Below are 25958 nucleotides of genomic sequence, written 5' to 3'. Positions count from 1 at the left end.
CAATACTCATGAGGCTGAAGCTTGTTGAGCTCAGAGCAGCAGTATCTTTACTTTATCAATGAAGACCTCTGAGTTCTACTGTTTTATAATTATTTCTAATGTGATTGTTCAGTCTGTTCTGGTCCATCGGCGGACTGAGGTTTTGGAGCTGGAGTCAGGATGTGGTTAAGCTAGCTTAGCATAAAAAAGTAAGGTAAATGTAGGAGTGGAAGTATGAGTACCTCCAAACTGTACAGTACTTAGAGTAAATGCACTTAATTACTTTCCACCACTGCTGATAGAATCACTGAGTCTTCAACATGCATGTATTATTATATGGTTTAATGAGCCAACAGATAAAACTGTCCGTTATAGAAGCTGATGTTAAAAAGGTCAAAGACGAAACCACCACAGACTCAAAGACTGTTAACATGAAATATTAAACTTTATATTGATGTCAACACGTATCTGTACAACAGCTGATCCATCACTACTCAGGACTGAGTACCAGTGTTTGCTAACATTAGATCATATGACATTTTATATTGGTGATGAAATGACAAGGGTGACATAAAGGTCATCAGCTAATTTGTAACTTAAGGTTACTTCAGTTTACTTAAGCTTAAGCTTAAGATTTGCTACTTAAATTTACCCCCCCCATAATTTAACCTTGTACTGACTGTATCTGGAAATGTGCGCTTTGCCAGAGACACTGCAGAGAAGTACTGGGCGGATGGATATGTGGTTGTGTCACCACCCATTAGACAAACAGGGCACAGTCTTTATGCTAAGCTAAGGCTAACCACATCCTGACTCTAGTAAACACACAGTGAAACAGGGAAAGATGCTGGGAGGTGGAGCAAGCAGGAGAGGTTTTATCTCTGCCTCCACCTGCTGGAATCTAATGTTAAATTCTCCTTTTGAAAATGATTCAACTGTAATTCTGAGCCTCTGTGACTCCGCCCCTCCCAGGCTCTGATCAGGGTCTTTCCCCCAGTGGTCAGCTGATTGGTCCACAGCGCCCTCAGCTGGTCCGGTGCAGCAGCAGCCCTGTGAACACGTTGTCTTCTGACTCCGCCCACACTCCTCCCTTCAGTTCCAGCCTCACCTCCTCCCCTTCCCTCAGCAGCAGGAGGCCTACGCCTGTGGCTGGCCCCACTTCCGTCACCTCCTGTCGGTGGAGAGACACCAGAGCTTCACCCGACCCCCTCCTCAGGACCACGTGGGTGGGGCCCGGCCTGAGGTCCAAGGTGAGGATGAACAGGTAGATCCCGTCCAGCGGAGCCGTGAAGGTGCCACTGTCACGGTAAAACTGACCCCGGTTCAGAGACGGTTGGAACACGAGGCCGCTGTCTGAGACGATCAGAGGAGATCTGGCCACAAACAGCAGAGAGTTGTCTGATTGGTCGGACAGGACAGGAGCAACACCTGCAGAGAAAAGGAGGGTCAGGAGGTCTGCTGAAGAACCACCAACAAAAACCACAGGGACCTCTCACCTGAACCTGGTGACCTCACGTCAAGTGACCTCATCCCATCATAAAGACCTGTACCTGCATCTTTTAAAATTTTCTCAGGATCAACACACTGATCACTAAGATTAATGTGGAGTCGGTGTGTACTTATGCTAGAACAATGTCGGACTCCGTAGTTTTCTCTGGGCCCCTCCCCAACCTGACCAGCGATGACATGTACAGCCGCTTGTCATCGTTCAACCGCTGGTTATCGAGGTGGTGTTCCGCTAACGATGTGGGCTTTGTTGATAACTGGCAGACTTTCTGGGGAAGACCTGGTCTGATTAGACGGGACGGCATACATCCCACGCTGGATGGAGCTGCGCTCTTATCTAGAAACTTCACTGAGTTTATTAGAAAGCCAAAGCCATGACAAACCAGAGCTGAGACCAGGAGGCAGAGTCGCAGTCTTACACTCTTCTCTGTGCCTCTTAGAGCAGTCACCTGCCATTCACCCCCTAAAAACTGTGTCTGTCCCCCCACCACCTACATTTAAATATAATAAATCAAAAGCGAACAGAGGAGGAGTTAGACATGAAAACCTAATAAAAATTAGCACAACTGTTAGTCCAGAACCAAATAACAGGAAAATTAAATGTGGATTATTGAATATCAGATCACTCTCATCTAAATCTCTACTAGTCAATGATCTGATAACTGATCATAACATTGATCTGCTCTGTCTGACTGAAACCTGGCTGCAGCAGGATGAATATGTTAGTCTGAATGAATCAACACCCCCCACTCATGTTAACGTTCATATCCCTCGAGGCACAGGCCGAGGAGGAGGGGTGGCAGCCATCTATCACTCCAATTTACTAATAAATCCTAAGCCTAAGGTTAATCATAATTCATTTGAAAGCCTTATTCTTAGTCTGTCACACCCAAACTGGAAAACACAAAAACCAGTCCTTCTAGTTACTGTATATCGTCCACCTGCCCCTGACTCTGAGTTCTTATCTGAGTTCTCAGAGTTTTTATCTGAGTTAGCTCTCAGCACAGATAAAGTTATCATGGTGGGTGATTTTAACATTCATGTAGATGTTGAAAGTTACAGCCTGAGTCATGCATTTAATTCATTATTAGACTCAATTGGCTTCTCTCAGCATGTTAATGAACCCACTCACTCTTTTAACCATACCCTTGATCTGGTTCTGACTTATGGGATTGACATCGAATATTTAACAGTTTCTCCCAGAAACCCTCTTTTATCTGACCATTCTCTGTTAACATTTGAGTTTTCAGTCATGGACTACACAGCATCTGGGGAAAAAATCTATTACAGCAGGTGTCTCTCTGACAATACCATTAGCAAATTTAAAGAAAGGATCCCATCAGTACTTAGCCCACTGCCATGTATCAATGCAGTAGGGAACAGCTCTCTTAACTTCACATCCACACAGGTTGATGATTTTGTTGATAGTACTGTAGCCTCACTGCGTGCAACTCTAGATACTGTGGCCCCTCTGAGGAGGAAGGTAGTGAGTCAGAGAAGGCTAGCTCCATGGTACAACTCAGAAACACGAGCTTTAAAGCAAAATTCAAGGAAGCTAGAAAGGAAGTGGCGTTCTACTAACCTGGAAGAATCTCTAAAGGCTTGGAAAGACAGCCTATTGGCGTATAAAAAAAGCCTCCGTAAAGCCAGAACATCCTATTATTCATCATTGATAGAAGAAAACAAGAACAATCCCAGGTTTCTGTTCAGCACTGTAGCCAGGCTGACAGACAGCCACAGCTCTGTTGACCCATCTATACCTTTAGCCCTCAGTTGTAATGACTTCATGAGCTTCTTTACAGATAAAATTGTCTCTGTTAGAGAAAAAATTCACCATCTCCTCCCCACAGCTGGCTCAGATGTACTGTCCAGTTCAGCAGCCTCAGAGTCCACTGTAACTGGCTTATATTTTGACTGTTTCTCTCCTGTACATCTCCCTGAGCTCACTTCAACAGTTTCTTTATCTAAACCATCAACTTGTCTTCTTGACCCCGTTCCAACAAGGTTGTTCAAAGAGGTTTTTCCTTTACTTGACACCTCTATATTAAGTCTGATTAACTTATCTTTATCAACTGGTTATGTACCGCAGGCTTTTAAAGTTGCAGTAATTAAACCTCTACTTAAAAAGCCTACTCTTGATCCTCATGTTTTAGCCAATTATAGACCTATATCCAACCTCCCCTTTATTTCCAAAATCCTTGAGAAGGTCGTTGCAAACCAGTTATGTGATTATTTGCACAGGAATGGTTTGTTTGAAGATTTTCAGTCAGGTTTTAGAGTCCATCATAGCACAGAAACTGCTCTGGTTAAGGTTACCAATGATCTCCTCATAGCTTCAGACAATGGACTTGTCTCTGTACTTGTCCTACTAGATCTTAGTGCCGCATTTGACACCATCGATCATAAGATTTTATTACAGAGACTAGAACATATGGTCGGCATCAAAGGAACCGCACTAAGCTGGTTTAAGTCATATCTGTCAGATAGACTCCAGTTTGTTCATGTTAATAATGACTCCTCTATCATAACTAAAGTCAGTCATGGAGTTCCACAAGGTTCTGTGCTAGGACCAATGCTCTTCAGTCTATATATGCTTCCTCTGGGAAACATTATTAGGAGGCACCAGATGAATTTTCATTGTTACGCAGATGACACCCAGCTGTACTTATCCATGAAGCCAGGTGAGACTAACCAGGTAGCCAAGCTTCAGGTCTGTCTTAAGGACATAAAAATCTGGATGACCAGTAATTTCTTACTCTTAAATTCAGACAAAACTGAAGTTATTGTAATTGGCCCAAAACACCTCAGAGATACACTATGTGATAATATACTGACTCTGGATGACATCACCTTGGCCTCCAGTGCTACAGTCAGAAACCTTGGTGTCATTTTTGACCAGGACTTGTCCTTTACTTCACATATAAAGCAAGTCTCTAGGACAGCCTTCTTCCACCTGCGCAATATTGCTAAAATCAGACCCATTCTATGTCTAAAGGATGCTGAAAAACTAGTTCATGCATTTGTTACCTCAAGACTGGACTACTGTAACTCTTTATTGTCAGGATGTCCCAAAAATTCAGTAAAAAGCCTCCAATTGATCCAGAATGCGGCAGCACGAGTACTGACAGGAACTAGGAAACGAGATCACATCTCTCCTGTGTTAGCCTCTCTGCATTGGCTCCCTGTAAAATCCAGAATCGAATTTAAAATCCTCCTCCTCACCTACAAAGCCATTAATGGTCAGGCACCATCGTACCTTGGAGAGCTTATAGTTCCCTATTTTCCCAATAGGACACTTCGCTCTCTAAATGCAGGTCAACTTGTGGTTCCCAGAGTTAGTAAGAGTAGAATGGGGGGCAGAGCCTTCAGCTATCAGGCTCCTCTCCTGTGGAACCAGCTCCCAGTGTGGGTTCGGGAGGCAGACACCCTCTCTACCTTTAAGATCAGGCTTAAAACTGTCTTGTTTAGTAAAGCTTATAGTTAGGGCTGGCTCGGGTATGTCCTGACCCATCCCTTAGTTATGCTGCTATAGAGCTAGACTGCTGGGGGATTCCCATGATTCACTGGGCTCTCTCTCTCTATTTCTGTCTCTCTCCCCCTCTCTCTCTCGATGACCTCATGGCATTAACTTTGTTTCCTTTTCTCTCCCGTAGTTTGTGCTTCTCCTCTCTCTCCCTCTCTCTGTCCTCATTCTGCAGGTATCTCTGCCTCGGGAGCAGCAGGATCCAGATCCACCACTACTCATCTTTACTATTAACCACTGTTACCTGTCATCATTATTATTGATAACACCATTACCTACACAGCTGTTCCTGGTCTCTCTCTCTCTCTCTCTCTCTTCTCTCCCCTCTCCTCCCCCTCCCCCTCTTTCTATCTTCTCCTAAACCCAACTGGTCGAGGCAGACGGCCGCCCACCCTGAGCCCGGTTCTGTTGGAGGTTTCTTCCTGTTAAAAGGGAGTTTTTCCTCCCCCCTGTCGCCAAGCGCTTGCTCGTTGTGGGAACTGTTGGGTTTTTCTCTGTAACAAAGTAAGGTCTTGACCTTACCCTGTAAAGTGCCTTGAGATAATGTATATTATGATTTGGTGCTATACAAATAAAATTGAATTGAAATTGAATTGAATTGATCAATAATCTTATTGATAACTGCTGATTAATTTGGTGAATCCAGCCTGGAACAGAAGAGTGGACCTCACCTGATGACTCCCTCCTGTTTCGATGGTTTCCTCCTCTTCCTGTTGCCTCCCTCCCTCCTCCTCTCTTCTTCTCCTTCCTCCCGTCTTTGCTCCTCACCAGCTGCCACAGTTTGTCCAGCTCCAGCGTGGCGTCGGACGCCGCCAGCACGTCGGCGTTACTGAAGACGTTCTTGAACACCCTCAGATGTTCCTCCAGCCCTCTCTTCAGCCATGTCACCTCCGCCTGCAGTTTGGCGTCTACGCCACTGGATGGCCCCTCCCTCTCAGTGGAGGTGTTGGGGCAGGGGCAGGGCATCTCCTCCAGCCGGAGCACCTTCAGCCCCAGCTCCTCCACCATTTTCTCCAGGTTCCACAGATCGCTGCCGTCTCCTCTGTGCTCCAGACGCCTCCCGTAAGGGTGGAGGAGAAGCTGACGCTCCCTGGCTGCTTCTCCACTGTTACTCCTTCTCATGCCACCGGGCAGCCAGTCATCAGGGAGAAGGTGGGAGGAGGAGGGCTGGTCAGCAGACGGGACCTCCTCTCTGCCTCCTGGGAAGAGAAGGAGGAGAAAGGAAAAACTAAGATGTTGCAGATTCAGGACTTCAGAACTCAGCAGGTGTCAGACGTCTGAGAGGAGCCAGGCGAGGTCACTTAGGGACGTCTACCTGGGGACAGGTAAGGTCATCAAGATGAGCAGCCAATCATACAGCTGTATTACACCACCTCACTGAAGTCTGTTTGTAGTCATGGAAACAGTCGTGTGTACAAAAAAAAGGGTAAAAAAAGCTGTGTCACTAGATGGTGCTAAAGAGCTGCAGTCAGATGGAGGAGGAGGGGGAGGTGCAGGAGGAGCAGGAGGGGGACACACTCCTCTTTCTGAGGCGGCTGAAGATTTGTTTCCTGTATTCAATCATAAATTCACCCAATTGACTCCTCTTCCTCCTCCAACAATGAGCTTGTTGTTTAAAGACTTGAAAATATCATGAACATTTTGTAAAATAAAAGTACTGTAGTACTCTGAGGTACTGTGGTACTGTGGTACTGTGAGGTACTGTAGTACTGTGGTACTGTCAGGTACTGTCAGGTACTGTGGTACTGTGAGGTACTGTAGTACTGTGGTACTGTCAGGTACTGTGAGTATTAAAGTACTTGAAGGCTCGTTTACATGTTTATCAGAAGACGATGATCATCACTGATGTGGAAGCAGGAGCCTCCAGTCTGATGAAGACAGTCACATCCTAAAAACATTGATCTGTCTCCCAGTGAGACCACTGTGGTCAACTGGTTTTACTGGTTTGACTGGTTTGACTGGAGTGAGGCCAGCTGCTGTTTCAGAGACTGGAACAGGTAGAAATGTTCACATTAGTTTCTACTTAAAGGACTTGATGAGACACAAGAACAAGAAACAGCTGGTAAAGCACACAGTACCATGAAATAGAAATAAAAGTACCTCAAGTACTGTGCTGAGGTACAGTACATGTACTTAGTTACTTTCCACCACTGTCAAACACAAGTCCAGACCTGTCCCATCAACACTGGACTGAATAAGATAAAATAAACATGGCCGGTCTATGAGTCCCAGATCTAAATAAAATCAGCTCATCAGTCGGTCCATAGAGACAGGAAACAGGAAGTGATATTAATGAGAGCAGAAGTGATGTCGTGGAGAAAAAATCCGATCTGCTGTCGGGCCTGATGCTCCTCCTCCTCCTGGTTCGTACCTGGCCTGTTGCTGAGCAGTGACGTGATGCTCAGGTTGTGTCCTGTCACCTGCTCCTGCAGGAGCCTCAGCTGCTCCTTCAGGGCTGGGATGGAGTTGGCCTCCTGGTCTTGGACAGGCCACTCCAGGAACTCCAGCACCTCCTCCCCCAGCAGCAGCTCCAGCACATCGCTGTGCCGGATCGCGTCCTTCAGCAGAGACTTGAAGGAGCCCAACAGGTATTGCATCTCCTCCCACAGCTTCCTGTCACTCTCCTTCAGGCCAGAGAGCTCGGCCAGCCTGACCGTCACCACGCTGCTCAGCTGGTTCAGGCCGTGGTCCAGAGTCCTGGTCCTGTTCCACTCTGAGGCCAGAGACTCCTTCACCTGCAGGACAGAAACAAACCCCGTTTAAAAGATGAGCTTCATGTTCTGTTCCTTACTGTTCTTATTGACAACTAGAACCACCTCCTCCTGGTTATGTTGTCACTGTGGACGTTGACCTTTAACCTTTTGGATATATTTGCATATATCACTTGATCAATTAGCATATGAATTCTTGAGTTATGACAAAAGTAGTAGTTCTCGTACCTGCTGGAGGTCACGCTGCAGCGCCTCCACCACTGCCTGCTCCCTGTCACTGGCCTCACTCCAATGCTCTGCCCCCCCCTCACCGTTCTTGTCCAGGGCTATCCTGTTCTCATGGGCTAGCGCCGTCACGTTGGCCACACCCCTCTCCAGTCGGACCAAGGTGGCCTTCAGCCCCTTGCAGTCACAGTCTGCAGCTGAATGGTTGTGGTAGAGGGCGGTGTACAGGTAGTCCACGTCCTCCTCCATGTCCTGCAGCTGCTTGTTGTGCTGAGTCAGGTTTCCCGCCAGCTCCTCCACCCGCTTCAGCACCACCACCTTGGCGTCCTCCACCTCCAGCCCCGTCTCCATGAACAGGATCTGACTGTTCCGGGCGGTCTGGTTGAGCTGCCTCTCCAGCTCCTTACAGTCCCTCCTCAGCTGCTGGACGTTGCCCGAGGTCACTTCCACGTCCTCCATCAGCCCGTTCACCTGCACAGCATGACAAAGGATTTATTGATAAAGGATTTATTAATTTTCTCCAACTGCCTCTAAACCTTTTTAGACAGAGGTGGTTCATCGCTAAAGACAGCGACTGTCCTGAGGCCTGAGGAAAGAGAGGAGACAGGTACATGACTGTCCCTGTGCACAGGTGGAATGAGCTGCTCAGATAATTAGGTGTTTTCCTACCAGCTGTTTTAGTGATAAGTCAGCAATGTGTTAGAATTAGACCAGTCAGACAACCCTATGTGACTGTTGACCAATCAGTGATCAGAGGAGGAGAGGAGGTTCTTGGTTCTTCAGACATTCTCCAGTCAGATTCTCTCTGTGTGATTCTACGAACCCAGAATTGAATATTTGAAATTCTACAACAATAAACCATCAAACATGAGTGAAAGGCCTCTACAGGTGAAGGTTCCCTATGTTCTCCCTGTGATCTAAAACATCAGTTCAAATATTCAGGTTCTGTTTCGTCCCAGTTAGAAAGTAGATTCAGTTTTAATGACCAGAGTTAATGTTGGTGTTTGTCTCCACCTCTGGAGACAGATGTTAGTGAGTAAAGGATGAAGTTTGATGCTGAACTCATAATGTTTCTTCTACACTGGTCAGTGAACAGCTGCTAATGCTAACGTTAGCTATGTAGCAATAGCAACTCTTACATAAGTCTCCTTTAAATCATTGCTTGTTTTGTTGGTGTGGTTTTTGTGTGAACTTCAGGAAGAGCATTGACCAACTAACAGCATCCAACAATAAGAATAAATGATAAATAAAATGATGACAATCCTCAGAGGATGAATCCTGACATTTCCTCTTGTGCTTCCATTAGGATACATTTTCCACTTATTCAGAAGAAATATCAACATCTAACTGGTTGATTTCTCAGGTTAAGTCCTGATCTCATTCCTGCTTCTCAGAGAATGAACTTTTGGTTTGAATGACCCCACAATCTTTCCTGTAGTGCCACTATCTGGACACACATTTACATTTTTAGATGCTCTATAGAACAGGAAGTCATGGAGGTTGACAGAGGCTGTAATGAAGGATGATGGGTAACGTCTGCCCACAACTAATTACTCAGTTTTGGTTGGACCCACCTTCACCGTGTTGTTGACCACCATGTTGTCCAGGCGTTCGATGGCCTCCCACAGTGTGGAGGAGTCTGAGGGCTGTGGGGGCCGCGGGGGAGGCAGGGAAGGAAAAGGGAAGTGAAGGTCTAGCTGCGCCTCAGTGGTCTGATCCTCATCCAGCTTCAGCTCTGACTGTGTGGTGTTCACAGCCTGCAGGCTGACCTGAGATCAGAGGTTACCAGAGGTCAAAATTCTGCTGCTGACAGCTTCATGCACACAAACATACCAGTTAATAACAATGATAATAATGATAACCACAGCAATAACAATAATAATAATAATGATGAGGATGAGTATGAAGATACTTTGAGGTTGTTTGTCTGATCAGACTTTCAGTTGTCCACTGACCTGCAGCATCTGCTGCTGGCGCTTCAGCTTCATGTCAATGTCCGTCTTAACGCTGGTCAAGTTGTAGTGCAGCATTGCATGCTGGGAGTGCAGCCTGTTCTCCATGTCTGTCTGCTGACTCTCCATCTGCCTCCGGACCTCCCTGATGTTCTGAAACACCTCATCCAGTCTAGCCTCCAACCGTTCCTCTGCTGCCTCGTCAAGCTCAGGTCCCTCCAGGGGCCCCGCCGGCAGCTCAGGCCCCCGCTGGCTTCTTTTCAGCAGGGCCACGTCATGGGCGAGGTCCCATACCTGTTGGCTCAGGTGCTCCAGTGAGCGGTTGAAGCCCTGTAGGACTGGCTGCAGCTGGGACATGACCAGGGCCATCATGTGGGGAACAGGCAGGGCAGCAGGGGCTTCCGGGTAGGGAAGGGCAGCAGGATCCAGCACAGCTACATAAGAATGAAGTTGTTCAGTTATAAATACATTTTATTTCCAAATGTACAGAGACATAAAGGTTTTTCACTCCTCTGAATGAATTATGTTCAATAAGAAAGATGTGATCTAAGAAGCTGTTCTCACACCCACACTGCCCCCCAATGAACAACGTCCCTCTGGGGGCCAGTAGTTCTGGTCTAAAATGGAACTAGTTTAGTTTCCAAGACCGGACTATAAACACACCACTGCCTGGAAACAGAAACATCTGCTGCCATTTCTGTCGGGGCGGGGGCGTTGGGTTGGGTGGGGGGGGGCTTAGGGTCTGTTTCCAGGAGAGGAAATGCTCAGAGATCAGATTAGATTTCAGTTTGGTTCTGTTGGTTCAGTAGAGACTGACCACAGGTCTCCACTGTTTGATAGTGTCCACTGTAGAAGTTAAGGAGCATCTCAGACCGGGCTTTAGGTTCAGCTTCAGTCTGAGGTCAGAGGCTGAGGGTCACTCCTCCAGAGACACAGTCCAGACACACACAACCTGTTCATTCCACATGCTGCGGGTACTGAGGGGTCAAAGGTCATGGCACATTGAGGCCACGCTGCAACAGGAAGTTCCAGGTCACTTCAGACTCCAGCTGCAGGGGGGAGTTGAAATCAAACACACCCTGTCAGCTGTAGTGTTTCTGTCAGAGTGATTTACGGAGTCACTCTGAGTCGACTTCCTGTTCGCACAAGACATCGTCTCTTACACAAATGTAGTTCTGTTTTCTTCCTCTGACGTTCTGTCGTAAACGTCACAGTTAAAAAGTGAGGTGATGCTAACGAGCCACAAGTAAACAGAGACAGGAACCAGGACCAGAACAGAGTCCTGGGTCAGTCTCCTGGTTGAGGCTGGACCAGGACTGATAACGTTCAGATGTTGACCATTTCACCATCAGACTCCAGCTGTTTCTGAAACACTGGACAGATGTGTTGATAACATCTGTCTGTGGCTCAAAACCATGGATGGATTACAGCACAAAGACGGGGGCACAAAGTGCTCTGCAAACAGCCAATCAAACAGCAGCAAAGCAATGAAGGGGCGGGGCTAGAGCTGTCTACTGTAAAAACAGGTCTGAACTCTGATCACATGATGAAATGGAATAATGTCAAACAGCTTCAGATAAGGGGATAAACCTGTAAACATACAGGAAATACACAGCAGAATGGTCCTTTAAGGATGATGTCATGCTGACTGGTCAGTGAGGTCAAAGGCCAGAGGGGACAGAACACTGTGGGAAACAGGGCGGAGGAGGAGGTGTGATGTAATGCACAAGTTGGTCTGGTGACACATGAGGTATAATATAGTGTCAACAGACATCTGATGGTACACACACACACACTCACACACTCACATACACACACTTGTACTTCTATCTTTGTGAGGACACTCATTGACATAATGCATTCCCTAGCCCCTTACCCTAACCTTAACCTAAACCTGATTCTAACCATAACTCTAAAACCAAGTCTTAACCCTCAACATGTGATTTGAAGGTGTCTCAAAAAGTGAGGACCGGCCAAAATGTCCTCACTTTCCCAAAATGTCCCCACTCTGTTAGTAAAATACTTTTTTTGGTCCTTACTATGTAGCAAGTACAAGTACACACACACACACACTCACACACACACACACACACACACATACACACACACACACAATGTATGGGAAACAGAAGAAAGACAGGATTTCCTGTGGAGGAAGTGTGTGTGTGTGTGTGGAGCTCAGTGCTCGTGGTTCAGTGTTTCAGCTCCCTCAGATTGTGATTGAGACATCAGGATTATTAATATAACACACACTCACCTGACAGGTGTTCCTGCTGCTGGTGGGGGTGGTGGGGGTGGGGGTGGGGGTGATTTGTATTTGTGGCGTGGTGTGATGTGTGAAGGGGGTTGTGGGCGTGGCCTGGCTCCCGGGCGGGGTGTGTGGAGTTGCTGATGGAGGTCTGGTCGTTGTCCTGTTGGTGGCTCTGGTCGCCTTGGTGCCACTGCTGCTGGAGCTGCATCAGCTCATCTGAAACACAGGGCGCCATGACATCACAGTCTTAAAGAGACAGAGCTGAAAGCAGCTGAGAGGAAGCAGAACAGAATAACACCAGCATCATCCTGTAAGTGTTTCATCATATATCATGAGTCTTGAGAGATCAGCAGGAAGTCAGGCAGACAGGTAAAGAGGGAGACAGGGGGCTGATGGGAAACAGGCTGATGTATTTGTGGATTTCTCAATTTCCTCAGTTTTTGTTTGTTGTTAAACTTCAGGCAAGAACAAGCAGCTGGACGTCAGGGTCAGAGCTGCGTCTGCAACACTGAGATTAAAGGAGGAGAAGAAGAAGAGCAGTGAAATCACATCTGATCCCATCAGCTGTTTCATCCCAGCCAAGAATAAAACCTGTTTGTTCCAACATGTTGGTCTGTGATAAACTGTCAGGTCACATGACCTTCCTGCTCTGTCCTGTAGCACCACCGCCAGGTCACGTTCCTGCCTGCCTGCTAAATGTGGCAGTTTGGATGGTATCCCAGCATGCACTGCTCAGCTGACTGGATTTTCAAACTAAAAAAATTCATTTCCTTTAATGGTTTTGCAGCCACCTATGTTTCCTTCAGCAGGTTACTGTTGTAGTTAAAATCTGTGAACACCTGTACCTGTGACCTGAGTAATCTTCATCAGAGGTGATGACTCATCTCTGTTGTGTTGAAGCTGTTCCTGTTATTGTTTCCAGTCTCTGCTCGGCTCAGTGGTGTTGATGATTTAATTACATTGACTTCATGACAGGAAGTCAGTTCAATCAGAGGCGTGGGAGCAGACTGTACCACGTCGAGGTGTGTGTGTGTGTGTGTGTGTGTGTGTGTGTGTGTGTGTGTGCGTGTGTGTGTGTGTGTAGCAGCCTCTTTGTTTGTCTTTGTTAAATCAAGTCTCCAAAGGTCAAAGGTCTATTTTTGTCTGAATTTCTTCCAAAAACATCTGTTTTAACTCTTTTCATGGAACAAATATTTTAATGTTAAGTAGACACACACACACACACACACACACACACACACACACACACATGCACACACACCCCCACAGTCCTGCAGGACTGAAGATGAATTTCCACCGACCTCGAGTTCACCACTCATGGAGGGTTTTTCTGTTGCTGAACAAACTGTACAAACACCACAGAGTCAGACGTCTCTACACTCAGAGAGGTTAAAGGTCATCCAGTCTAAAGGTTTTTAAAGCTCCACAGTCTAAAGGTAGATGTCCATGTGTTTGTGATTATAAAGCAGGTCTAGGTTCTATATTAATACTGTGAAAGTATCAAAGCCTCAGTCCACAGAGAAATGCACACAGCCTGTATTCAGAAACTGAGCCTGAAAACCAGCCGTCAGGACTTCTGAAACTTTGTGATGTCACAACAAAGCAGTCACTGCCCTCAGCCACGCCCTAAGCCCCGCCCACCTGGACCCACAATCCAACCTTGCAGGATTTGGTTTCTCTGAGTGTTTACCTGAAATCTGCAGTATTTTTATTGGGTCACTGAGAAAACAGTCAGCCAATCAGAAGAGAGGCTCAGATCCTCTCTCCTGATTGGCTGACTGACCTGTTGTTGCCATAGCTCCAGAGAGAAGCCTGAGAGATGGTTTTTGGTGTTAAAACATGGAGCTTTAATCATCACTGTGCTGCAGGTTGTAACAGTGATGGGATACACTAGAATTACAACTGGATTTACAGGTAAAAGTAGATCTTTGTAACCTTTGACCTGTGAGTTTGTTGGTTAAATCATCAGTCACATGGTTCAGAGGAAGAGAAGCTTCAGAGAACAGCAGCTGATGGATCTGTTGGTTTCTCAGTAACATTAATTTCATCCATTGTCAGGCTGCTGTGACCTCTGACCTCTGACCTCTGTACAGTTTAACAGAATGACTCTGATAACAAACCTTCATTGGGACACTGACGTGTTCTCCCTGCTTCAGTGTGAGTCACTGTGTGTTTACACAGAGGAGGTGGGGGTGGGGGTGGGGGTTGACTTTGGCTGTGGGTTCTATAGGAGCAGTTTGCCCACACCCTCTTCCATGGGGGCAGGAGAGTGGAGGTGGTGGTGGTGGTGGTGGGGGGAGGGGGGGGTTGGACCTCCTCCTGACCTGAGCTGAAGGTTTATCGAAGCTGAGAGTCGCTGTGCAGCTCACAGCTTCCTCACTTTGTTCCAGAGGCAGGAATGAGTCAGTGTGTGTGTGTGGGTGTGTGTGTGTGTGTGTGTAACTGGCAGACAGAGCAGCAGGTCTGACCTATCAGGTCTGGTTGAAGGTTTGATCCCTTCAGGTGGACGTCTGACTACAGCCCTACAGATACAACACACAGGCCTGTACCAGCCAATCAGAGGACAGAAACATATAGAGCTGGTGTGATGTCAGGTACAGGTTGGTTCTGCTGATACTGAAAGATGCCAAGTGTTAGTGTGAAGGTCGTCCATTACATCACTATAGATGTTCTTCACCACCATCATCATCATCGTCATCATCATCAGAAGGCATCTGATTGGTCCAGATATATCCTGCAGCAGGACAAAAATCCAAACACACACAAACAGGACGGCAGTCCTGATACAGATGGTCTGGACCCCCCCAGAGCCTCAGAGACCCTGACACAGAAGAATTGAGGCAGGTGTACAAGGAGAACTGGAACTGGTTGGAAGGCAAAGGGGGGCACAGCAAATCCTGGTCTGATTGAGGGTCTTTCTCTTCACGGCACTTTGGATGAAGTTCACTGAGAAATAAAAACTGTTCATGCCTTTAGTTTGAAAATGTCCTCACTTTACTTTTAGAGGCTCAAACATCTGCATGGATCTGTACATGAGTGGTGGAGAGGTGCAGTTGTACCTGGACCGCGGGGCTCGGTTCTCTCTGGTTCAGATCCTGCAGTCAGAGCCAAGGTCCCAGAATCCAGCTGAGGGTCAGGGACTATCAGAAACACACAACAACCTTTAAACAGACTGGAAGCAGAAACATTTCATCATCACCATGATCAGAGCAAAGAGGGGATGAGGAAACATCTCTGATCCACATCAGTCTAAATCCAGACTGTTCTGGTCTGTGGTTCTCAGATGGTGGAACCAGCTCCTGAAGTCTGTCCCTCTCTCTCTTCAGATCAGGTGTGAACAGGATATTTGACTCTCAGTTCACTTCTTTACCTGATCTCCTTCACTTATTATGTAAATGTAATCTCTGTAACTGATGGTAGAACAATAGAACAGTTCTATAGTTCTACAGTAGAACTGCACACAGACACACAGTAGAGCTGTAGAACAGTAGAACTGTTCTCTGGGGTTTAAAGAATCAGAGTAAATACTTTTTTATTTTCAAAGTTTTCATTGATAAACTGAGTTTAGTACAAACAAAAAAAGACTGAGAACAGAGACTGAGAACAGAGGAAAGGACGTCCTCCCTCAGAAATCTGGTAAACACTGGATTTTCCCACACACACACACACACACACACACACAGAGAGAGAGAGAGAGAGAGAGAGAGAGAGAGAGTCTGGACTAAATTAAGCTCACAATTGACACACCAAAGTTAGGTTGTTTTAAAAATAGCAGAGTGACCGAGGGGAAAACCAGACTGAAGCCCTGGGACCAGGATCTTCTCTGGTTAAATCTCCATGAGGACGTCACCTCTGCTCTACGCACAACTCTTTGCTTTGTCCAAACACTGAAAACAGATGTTTCGTCTTCTTCCCTCCTCCAACGAATTGTCTGACAGCCCCTCAGATTTACCTGCTGACCCTGTGCAGGGGCCCAGCCCCCAGTTTGGGAACTCCCAAATATGGATAGATATCACCGACCCCGTGATGTCACTGAGTCAACACTCACCTCATATCACAGGACACAAGGAAGACATCAAATAGACTCTGTTTCTTGCATCCATAGTATAACTACTGTTACCATGGCTTGTTACCATGGTGATGGTGATGCCTCTGCCGACCCACCTGTGTCCTCACAGTTGTTTCCTCCGTGTCCTGGACAGCAACGCCAATGCAGAGCGGTGAGGATCTTCTGCCTCTGAGTGTACACCGGCCGGGTGGACAGCTTGTACCTGCACGCACACACACACACACACAGTGAATCAGATCAGTGTTAGGTTTACTCTGGTTGTTTGTCTGCAGCTGATAAATGACTGAAAATTAAAGGTGGTGGCACATCCTCACAAATCAAACAGTTTATGACAATGAAACTTCTCTGTGCTGCATCATGGAAATCTTGTCTTCATCCACAGTTGGAAAAGTGAACAATTTTCACTCTAAACTTTCACTTCAGTCCAGAATCTGACTACCAGTTTGATATCAGACCCTGGTCTCAGAGTCCTGCTGCTGTTGGGTCAGAGATGACCCTCATTTCAGAGACAGAGCACAGATGAGGGTGGTGGTGTGGGAGTGGGGGAGGGGGTTCCCCACCCCCACCCCCACTGAGGCTGAGGCTGAGGCTGAAGTTCATCGATGTCATGTTGGTGCAGGAAACATACAGTGACAGTAAGAACGAGTCTGACTGGAAAAAAGAGTGGGAGGGTGAAGTTGTTTTCAGCCACTTAAAGCAGACGAGTAGAGGGGGGACAGTACTTTTTTCTAAAAACTCTGTTCCTCAGTCCTGTGAGGTGGAAGACGTGGTGGAGGGGAGGCTACTGATCATTAAAGCCAAATATGAAACTAACACTTTAATCTTTGTTCATGTTTATGCTCCAAATGTGGGAGCAGACAGAGTTCAGTTTCTGAGTGACCTGAGCAGGACTCTGAGTCAATGTGGGCCTGAGGACCTTTTATTGTTGGGGGGGATTTTAACTGTACAGAGGACGACTTGTTGGACAGGAACCACATTGAACCTCATGCAGCCTCCAGACGAGCGATGAGACAGCTGACAGAGACACATGGGCTGGTGGACGTATGGAGACAAGGATGTCAGGCAGCTCACATGGGTTCACAGTGTAGAAAAGACTGTTACTATGGCGCGGATGGATCATTTGTACTCTTTTAAACATAATTTTAGTGTTTTTAAAGGATGTAGGATTCTTCCTGTGGGTTTCTCAGACCATGCGATGGTAACGTGAGGTTTTTGTAGCAAAGATCAAACATAGATCCCCTTATTAGCATTTTAATACTGCCCTGCTCTTACATGAACATTTTGAATACACTTTTGGATTTTTTGGGGGAAATTTTTAAGTCAAGGAAAAATAAGATTGCATCTCTGAAGCAGTGGTGGGATTGTGGAAAAACTGAAACAAAGCAGCTTTGTCAACAGTACACTTTGAGTGTCTCTTGGGACATCACCAGATCTATGAGGGATCTGGAGATTGAGATAGTGGAGCTGCAAAGTCTTGCAGGATCCACAGAAAGAAGAGGATGTGTTGAAGACCTCAGATCTGAAAAGGCCTTGCTGGCTGACCTGCTGGGCACGAAGGTGCACGGGGCACTTGTCCGGCCTCGCTTTCAGAGCGCTGCATTGATGGACTCACGTTCCGGATATTTCTTCAGTCTGGAGAGGAAGAATGGGCAGAGCAGGATGATTCCCGCTCTGCAGGCGCCCACAGGGAGGCTGCTGACAGAGGCCGAGGACATCAGGTGGAGAGCTGTGGACTTTTACTCTCTGCTGTACAGCAGCGAGTACGAAGAAGGCAAGGAAGAGTTCAGCTCCTTCTGCAGGGGGCTGCCCAGAGTCTCTGAAGAAACCTACAAGGGGTTGGGGGGCCCAGTGACTGCAGAGGAACTTTTTAAAGCCCTGCAAAACTTGAGGGGGACAAAGCCCCCGGCATTGACAGGCTGCCGCCAGAGTTTATAAAATTTTCTGGCCTGAACTGAGTGAGGACATGGTGGAAGTTTTTGATGAATGTTTTAATGATTCACATCACACGTCTGCAGATGCTGGTCTAATTTCTCTGGACCAGGAAAAAGCATTTGATCGGGTTGAACACCGTTACCTGTGGAGGGTGTTGGAAAGGTTTGTCCTTAACCCTGGTTTTATGGCCAAGATCAAGGTGTTGTACGAGGACATTGAAAGTGTACTGAAAATTTATGGTGTTTTATGTAAACCTTTTAATGTGTCCTGGGGCATCAGACAAGGCCGCTTCATGTCTGGGATGTTATATGCATTTTCTATTGAACCTCCATTGCATGACTTTCGTACTTTAATTGATGGCCTGTTTTTACCAGATTTTAACACATGAGTTGTTTTATCAGCATATGCAGATGATGTTGTGGTTTTTGTAAAAAATCAAAAAGATGTCAGTGTGGTTGAAAGGACTGTTGGGAAATTTGGAAAAATCTCTGCTGCAAAACTCAACTGGGCTAAAAGTGAAGCTGTATCAGTGGGAAGGTGGACTGCAGGTCTGCCTCAGCTGTGGGGGGGGGGGGTTTCAAGTACCTGGGGGTTGAAGAAGAACTGGGAGGGGGTGGTTGGAAAAATTGAAGGAAAATTAGCCAAATGAAAACTCTCCTACAGGGGGAGAGTACTAATCATCAACAACCTAGTTGCATCCACACTCTGGCACAAGCTGGCATGTTTGGAGTCCCCTGCTGGTTTGCTGGAGAGGATACAGTCCATTTTAACTGATTTTTTGGGACAAATTACATTGGGTGTCACAAATTGTGCTGGTTTTATCAAAGGAAAAGGGAGGGCAGGGGCTAGTTCATCAACAGAGCAGAGTGGCAGCTTTTAGACTTGTTTTCATACAACGTTATCTCTCAGGGTCTGATGATGTGCAGTGGAGGCCGTTTACAAGCATCAGTTTAAAGAGAGTACAGGGTCTGGGTTTGGATACCTCTTTGTTTTTAATACACTGTGTTTTTAGAGACATACACGATCTCCTACCTTTTTACCAAGGACTGTTTAGAGTATGGACTCTTTTTAAGTGGAGCAGACTGGGACCTGCAGCCTCGAGCTGTGAAACTGAAACACCTGGTGGAGGTAGTGGGTCCGAAACTTCAGCACACGGAAGCAGTAGGTTCTCTGCTGGGCCTGAGGTCCTGCAGACAAGAGAAAGCCTGCCTGGACTCCTGGGCCAAGAGACTCAGCGCTGAGGAGACGGACCTGCTGCAGGAATACACTGCAGGGACGGAGGTTCCGGACAGCACAGACCCTTTCCCTAACCTTGGTCTACAGATAGACCGGACTGGACTCATGGGAGCTTTGCTCGCCTCTGACTCGGTTGCTGCAGCGGACTTTTCCGTGCTGTCTGGGAAGATGTTGTACAGATGTTGTGTTGTTGCTCTAAACAAACACAAGCTGAGCAGCAGAACGGACTCTGTGTGGAGACCACACTTCAAAGTGGCAGAGGGGAGAAAACCAGTATGGAGGGTGCTGTATAAAGCCCCACTAAACAAGAGAGCAGGTGACCTCCAGTGGAGGATCCTGCAGGGGCGCTAGCTGTGAACACTTCTGCATCCAAACTGAATCCCAGTGTGTCTGCTGGGTGTCCGTTCTGCCACTCAGCTGAAACTGTGTTTCACTGTTACGCTGGTTGTGACAGGCTGCAGCTGCTGTTTGAGGCTCTGCAGACAGTTTTCTCTCAGCACAGTGAAACATGGAGGAAGGTGAGCTTTATCTTTGGAGCTGGATAGAACAAAAAAGAGGCGAAAAAGTGGCAAATGCTGAATTTCATTGTGGGACAGGCAAAGGTAGCCATTTATAAAAGCAGGAAGCAGCAGATAGAGGAGGGGTCAGGGGGAGACTTACTGTCTCTGTTGAGTAGATTTTAGGTTCTTCAGTCTGACTGGAAACCTGTCAGAGTTCATGTCTCAGTGGTGTTGTACTGATGCAGCCTGCACAGTGAAGGACGGACAGCTGCTCTTCAACCATTTATTCAAATAGGATTTTTATATGTGAGCACAGTGTGATTTCTGCTCTGGTTTGTATGATGATGGAGATTGTTTCATGATTTTTTTTATAAATGAAGTTTCTTAAAAATAAAAATGAAAAACTAGTCAAACTAGCTTCAGAGACAATATCCTACTGCCACCAGCAGAGGGCAGTAAATCACACGATGAACAGAAAGCTGTTTTGACATCAGATGTAAGGAGAGATGTCACTTCACTTCAGTATTGATCTCATTGATGTTTAATTTTAACACGACTGTTCTAGAGACTGAGGACAGTATTTTTAAATTCAGTTGTTGGACTTGGTCAAACCACATTTTATTAGACCAGTTTAGCTTGACAAACACAGACGGCTAATTAATTAAGGTTGAATTAAAGGAGGGAGTTCCTCCAGTACAGACATTTCAAAATAAAAGTACCACCAGAGTTATTTAAAAACAATGGCTTCTCAGACAGGATGAAGATGACCACAGTGCTTTCTCTCTCTCTCTCTCTCTCTCTCACACACACACACACACACACACATGTTTACTCACATGACCACCTGACAGTCGGGGATCCCGCTCGGACAGGGACTCTGAGACTTGATGGTGTACTTCTCTGTTCCACAGATCACCGCCATCGTTACCACACGTTCCTTCACAAACGCACACCAGTTCCTGCACATAATACAGAATAAAGCAGGATATTTATTATCTCATGAAGAACACAAAACTGATCCACAGTGAAAGTGATGTTTCTGAACCTGAACACTCAGGCTTTCTCTCTGGTGGAACAGACTCAAGGCTGCTTTTATTATGATCATTATTATTGTTATTGTTATTGATATTCAAATCTCTGAATAAAATGCTGTAGCACGCTGACCCTCAGATGTGCTCAGTTAATGGCTCTGATGATTTTCAGACTCTTGTTTCTGTTGGCTCAGATTTTATTTATCTGATGAACCTTGTGTCCTCTCTGTCCAATCTGCTCTGTGCTGTTGTGTGTGTGTGTGTGTGTGTGTGTGTCTGTGTGTTTACTGTGATGTTGATGTTGGACTGTTTGTCTCATTACTTCCTGTTTCTTGACTCTGGCTGACGGTTACACCAACAGCTCTGAGAACTCAGCTCCATGTTTCACAATGGACTGTTTCTTCATATAATCAAACTACAGCTCAGTGCACTGAACCAATCAGATCCGCTCCTACACACCTGTCAGTCTCTCCTGATCAGGTTCAGACTCACTCTGCTCAGATTATCACACAAACATTATTTTACATCCATTGTTTCTGCATGTGAACTGACTGTGACTCAGAGACTGTGACACCTTGCGTCATTTCCTCTGGTGTCCTTTCCTGTGATGTTATTTCCTGTGGACAGCTGTGACGTTAAACCGTTTTTCATGTGAGTTTTAAAAATGACTAAAAAGATTTTGTGAAATGTGAGACATGAGACAGTTGTATGACCTTTGACCTTTGTCCAGAAAACTGAAAGATGAAAAAGTGCAGGAGAAGAAGAGAAGCACAGTGAGTGTGTCCTGTGAAGCTGCTGCTGTGGGTTCATCACCAGTGAACCCAGAGGACGTGTGGAATCAGACTGGAACCACCTTTCATCTTCATCCTCAGGTTCATTTTTCCTGTCAGACTGAACTCTGGGCACCAACTCTCTCTTTTCTCTCCTCCGTCATGTGATGCATCTTATTCTCAGATCTCTCTCCTCTCTCCATAAAAACATTTCTAAAGATCCAGTGTTTTCATCTCTCTGATCACCTGCACTTCATGGTTCAGTTACCTGTCATGTGCAGAGGAGCAGAAGACTCCTCTGATCTTCCTCCTCTGTCTGATGTGAGCAGTGAGGAGGACACTGTCGGCTCTCAGAGATGATGATTAGAGGGATGACTCACTCTCTCCGGGAATTATCTTTGTGATGGATTGGTGTAATTTCACAAAGTGGAGTTTACATTTACCAGAGTGCCTTCAGTAATTGTTTTGTCTCTTTGTGGTCATTTGATCAACTTCCCAACAAGAACTGTGAACAGGCCTGGGCCCCTGGATATAGGCCAGGATATATAGGTTATATAGGTTATATAGCATATATAAGATATATAGGATACATTGATACATAGATATATAGGAGCGTGTCCCAGACATGGCTCAGTTCATTACGACATGAGCGCTGGACTGTGTTGAACATGTCAGACTGAAGAGACGTGGCCTTGTTTCCTTCAGTCCAACACAAACATCCAGTCCTTTGGTTTCACTCTGTGCTGTCCATCATGTTGTAGGAGGAGGCATCACTTTGTCCAAACAGCTCGTCTCATTCTGGACAAAGACCTCAGATCTGAAGACGTCACAGCTCTGATCTGTGTCACTTCCTCTTCAGCTGCTGTGTCCTGAGTGCATCAAAGAAAAGACCTTTATGTTTCAGACCTCGACTCCTCCTGAGAGAGACTGAGAGGTCTGCTGCAGGTCCCAGACTTCAGGTTCAGATCCAGAGCCAGAGGAGCAGAGGAGCAGAGGAGCAGAGGAGCAGAGAGACCAGCAGGGTTCATTCAGATATCAGCACGATGTCTTTCCTTAGTTGTGGATCTAAAACTGTGAAGTTTGTCCCACAGGAAAAGATCACGGTGGGTCTGTGGGTTTTGTTTCTGTCGTCTTTTGTTCCTCAGCACTTCCTGCATTTATTTCTTATTTTCTACCTTTAGTTTACAGCACATTGAATAAATCCTGCTAACAGATGAATAAATACTAAAACAGCTCAGCAGGTGTCACAGAGACAGAAAATGTACTTCATGAATGATGTTTGTACAGGAACTATAAGTTTGACAGGACATTAGACAGTTTATTATCATAATTTCTCCATCACACCTGAGCTCCACCTGTTCACAGTTCTGATCTTCACCTTCATCCTGTTCCTCAGAAACTAACACTGTGTCCTCATAATGCACTTACACCTGAGCAGACTCACAAACCACAGCAACAACAGTCCACTCTGAACCAGGACCAGCACGAAGACCAGGATCCACCTCCATCAGGTGATCATATGATTATCATTCATGAGCTGGAGCTACAGACACACACTCCAGTCTTTGTTTGGCCTGTGTAGTCGTCATTTGTCACAGTGTATGTTTTATCCCTGAGACACTTTGGTGCTGGCAGCGTGAATCTCTCTTACACTCCAGCCCACCACCTGATCAACCTTATCTCAGGTATTCACATTCACCTGTGTGATGCTTGAGTGTTGTCCTTTCATCTGCCAGCTGTGTCTGCTGAATGAGCAGTAAACGATGCCTTCGTGGTCTCGCTATCTGCAGGTCCAGCTCTCTTTGATCTGCTTCTTCTTCTTCTGTCAAAGCCGTGTGCAGCTCAGACTTAACTTTTACTTTGATGTGAGCTGGACTGACGCCATGACACACAGAAGAGCACACAAACAAACAGGAAGGCTGTGTGGCTACTTCAAAATAAGAGCATGTACTGTAGATGTTTCTTAGACAGTTGAAAGATAATTGGAGTCAACAGTCTGTTCAAATTATCAAAGGATCATCAGGGTTACTACAGGTCATCCTGATGGGACGTGAACGTCTGAACCACTGGTAATGACTGGATGAATTTGTCTGTCATCTTCTCTTCTTGCAGCCAAACAACAAACTTTTCCACCTCCACCTCTGACCCCTGCTGACCCCCCGACCCCCTTGCCCAATCAACCCTCAGCCTCCAAAGGTGAAAACAGAGAAACCTGCAGCAGCAGAGCTGAGAGCACAAAGAGCTGCAGTCATTACAGCAGCGTTTAAAGTGGGGGGGTCAGCAGGGAGGGGCTGTGACAGAGCTAATGGAGGGTTGTTCTCTTGAGACATGTTCGACAACTGAAACAGTGCAGCAGGTCACATGACACAATCATGATGACAGGTGATCAATATAATATAATATAATATAATATAATATAATATAATATAATACTACTACTCATTTTACAGTACAGATGTGCCCCCAACCCCCTCTCCTTCAAAATAAAACAAATAAATAAAAGAAGAGCAGCAGTAAACTGAAGCTGAACATAATGAAGATTAATTCATGGAGCTCGTTAAAGAAAACGATGTGCAGGTGTGCTCTCACACACAAACCTTTGTTCCACTATCCCTGTGGGGACAACTCACTAAACCTGATTCTACCTGGATCTTCAGGGTACCAGGGTATTAAACACACACACACACACACACACACACACACACACACACACACACACACACACACACACCACCTCTATCTTTGTGAGGACACTCATTGACACAATGTATTCCTAACACTAAAACAAAGTCTTTTAAGGTGAAAGTGCCGACCAGTCAAAATGTCCTCACTTTGTTAGGAAAATACTTATGTTGGTCCTCAGAAAGTATCACAGTAAAAGTACTTCCTGTAGTTACAGTATCACAGTAAAAGTACTTCATTGTGCAGTAAACTGTCTCTGTGACTGATCTCTGATCAGATCATTGACCTTAAGTCATTTTTAACTTTGTCATATACACTTAGATAGACTAGTCCACTGGTTCCCAACCTAGGGGTCAGGCCCCTACAAAGGGTCAACAGATAAAAGTGAGGGGTCGTCAGATGACTCATGAGAGAGGACAGAAGAAGAAGAAACACTGATCTGGTTCAGTTTCTGGACCTTTTGTGAAATATTGATCACTTGAACAGTTACTTTAAGGAGACCATGTGAGGAGTTTAGGCAGGAAACTGATCAACTCAGAGGCTTGAACCAAGATGAGGAGGAAGCAGGAACGTGAGACTAAGATGATTATTTTCTTTATTAGGTAGTCAGCTGTTGATTTTCTTGCTGAATTCATTGATTGATTGATTGGTTTATAAAACATCAGACAGTTAATGGAAACCTGCAGTCTGAGGTCATGTCACCAGACGTGTCATTTTGTTTGATCAACAAATTTTAATGATAAAAGAAGAAAAAGTTCATAATTTTTTGATGATTAATCATTTATCAAAATAGTTGCTGATGAGTTTTCTGTCAATCAACAGATTGATTAATTGAATAATGGCTGCAGCTCCAGTTTCAGACTCACTCAGACTGGCTTCAGTTGAAAGCTCAGAGAAAAGTCAGTAAGTGAAGCTTGAGTTCAGGATGGTTTTATCTGGACTCACCCAGTCCGGGTGGGGTGGTTGTCTCTCTCTCCTACTGGGGGGGTCTCAGTCGCTCTTGGGTGAAGCCTCTCGAGGTGAGGGGGAAACACTGATGTGTCAAACCCCCCCACCCCTGGTCCTCTCCTTCCTCCTCTTGATGCTGCTCTTCCTCCCAGCTCCTCCTCCTCCTCCACCTCAGGGTCTCGTGCTCTCACCTCACAGTGAGCGCTCACCAGTAAGCCCAGTACCAGCACCAGTTCTCCCACTGCCGTCATGTCTGCTCCCGGCCACATCACTGAGTGGAGCCTTGCACGACCACCAGCTGCTTTTAAACAGCTGGAGGAGAGAGAGAGTGAGGAGGGAGGAGGGGGAGGACGCACCTCCCATTTCCTCTGCTGGAGGAGTGTGTTTATGTCTCTCTCTCTGTTCTGGCTCAGTCTCTCTCTCTCTCTCTCTGTTCTGGCTCAGTCTCTCTCTCTCTCTCTGTCTCTCTCTGTTCTGGCTCAGTCTCTCGCTCTCTCTCGCTCTCTCTGTTCTGGCTCAGTCTCTCTCTCTCTATCTCTCTCTCTCTGTTCTTACCCAGTGCTAACCCTAACCCTAACTTTATTCAAAAAGAAACATGGTGAAGTGAGACGACATGACCGCAGACGTAGCTTCACCTGCTGTT

The 25958-nt window shown here is 46.1% G+C and overlaps 1 protein-coding gene across 1 annotated transcript; it reads right to left on the bottom strand.

Moving 5' to 3' along the window:
- Nucleotides 1–304: 304 nt before the first annotated feature.
- mmrn2a (multimerin 2a) lies at nt 305–25607 on the bottom strand. Its single transcript, XM_071473470.1, has 11 exons — nt 25313–25607; nt 20721–20843; nt 16312–16418; nt 15207–15287; nt 12154–12363; nt 9900–10330; nt 9519–9713; nt 7948–8415; nt 7380–7743; nt 5680–6207; nt 305–1407 (listed from the first exon to the last, which is right to left on the bottom strand). Exons 1-11 carry the CDS (start codon nt 25582–25584, stop codon nt 1004–1006), a joined length of 3183 nt encoding a protein of 1060 aa, XP_071329571.1. The 5' UTR covers nt 25585–25607; the 3' UTR covers nt 305–1003.
- Nucleotides 25608–25958: the final 351 nt, after the last annotated feature.

This window comes from Trachinotus anak, unplaced genomic scaffold (genome assembly GCF_046630095.1).
Source record: "Trachinotus anak isolate AG129_WGS33_773 ecotype Australia unplaced genomic scaffold, CSIRO_AGI_Tana_v1 ptg000052l, whole genome shotgun sequence".
NCBI lineage: Eukaryota > Metazoa > Chordata > Actinopteri > Carangiformes > Carangidae > Trachinotus > Trachinotus anak.
Note: the sequence above shows the minus strand (reverse complement) of the source record. Positions and strands in the feature narration are given on the sequence as shown.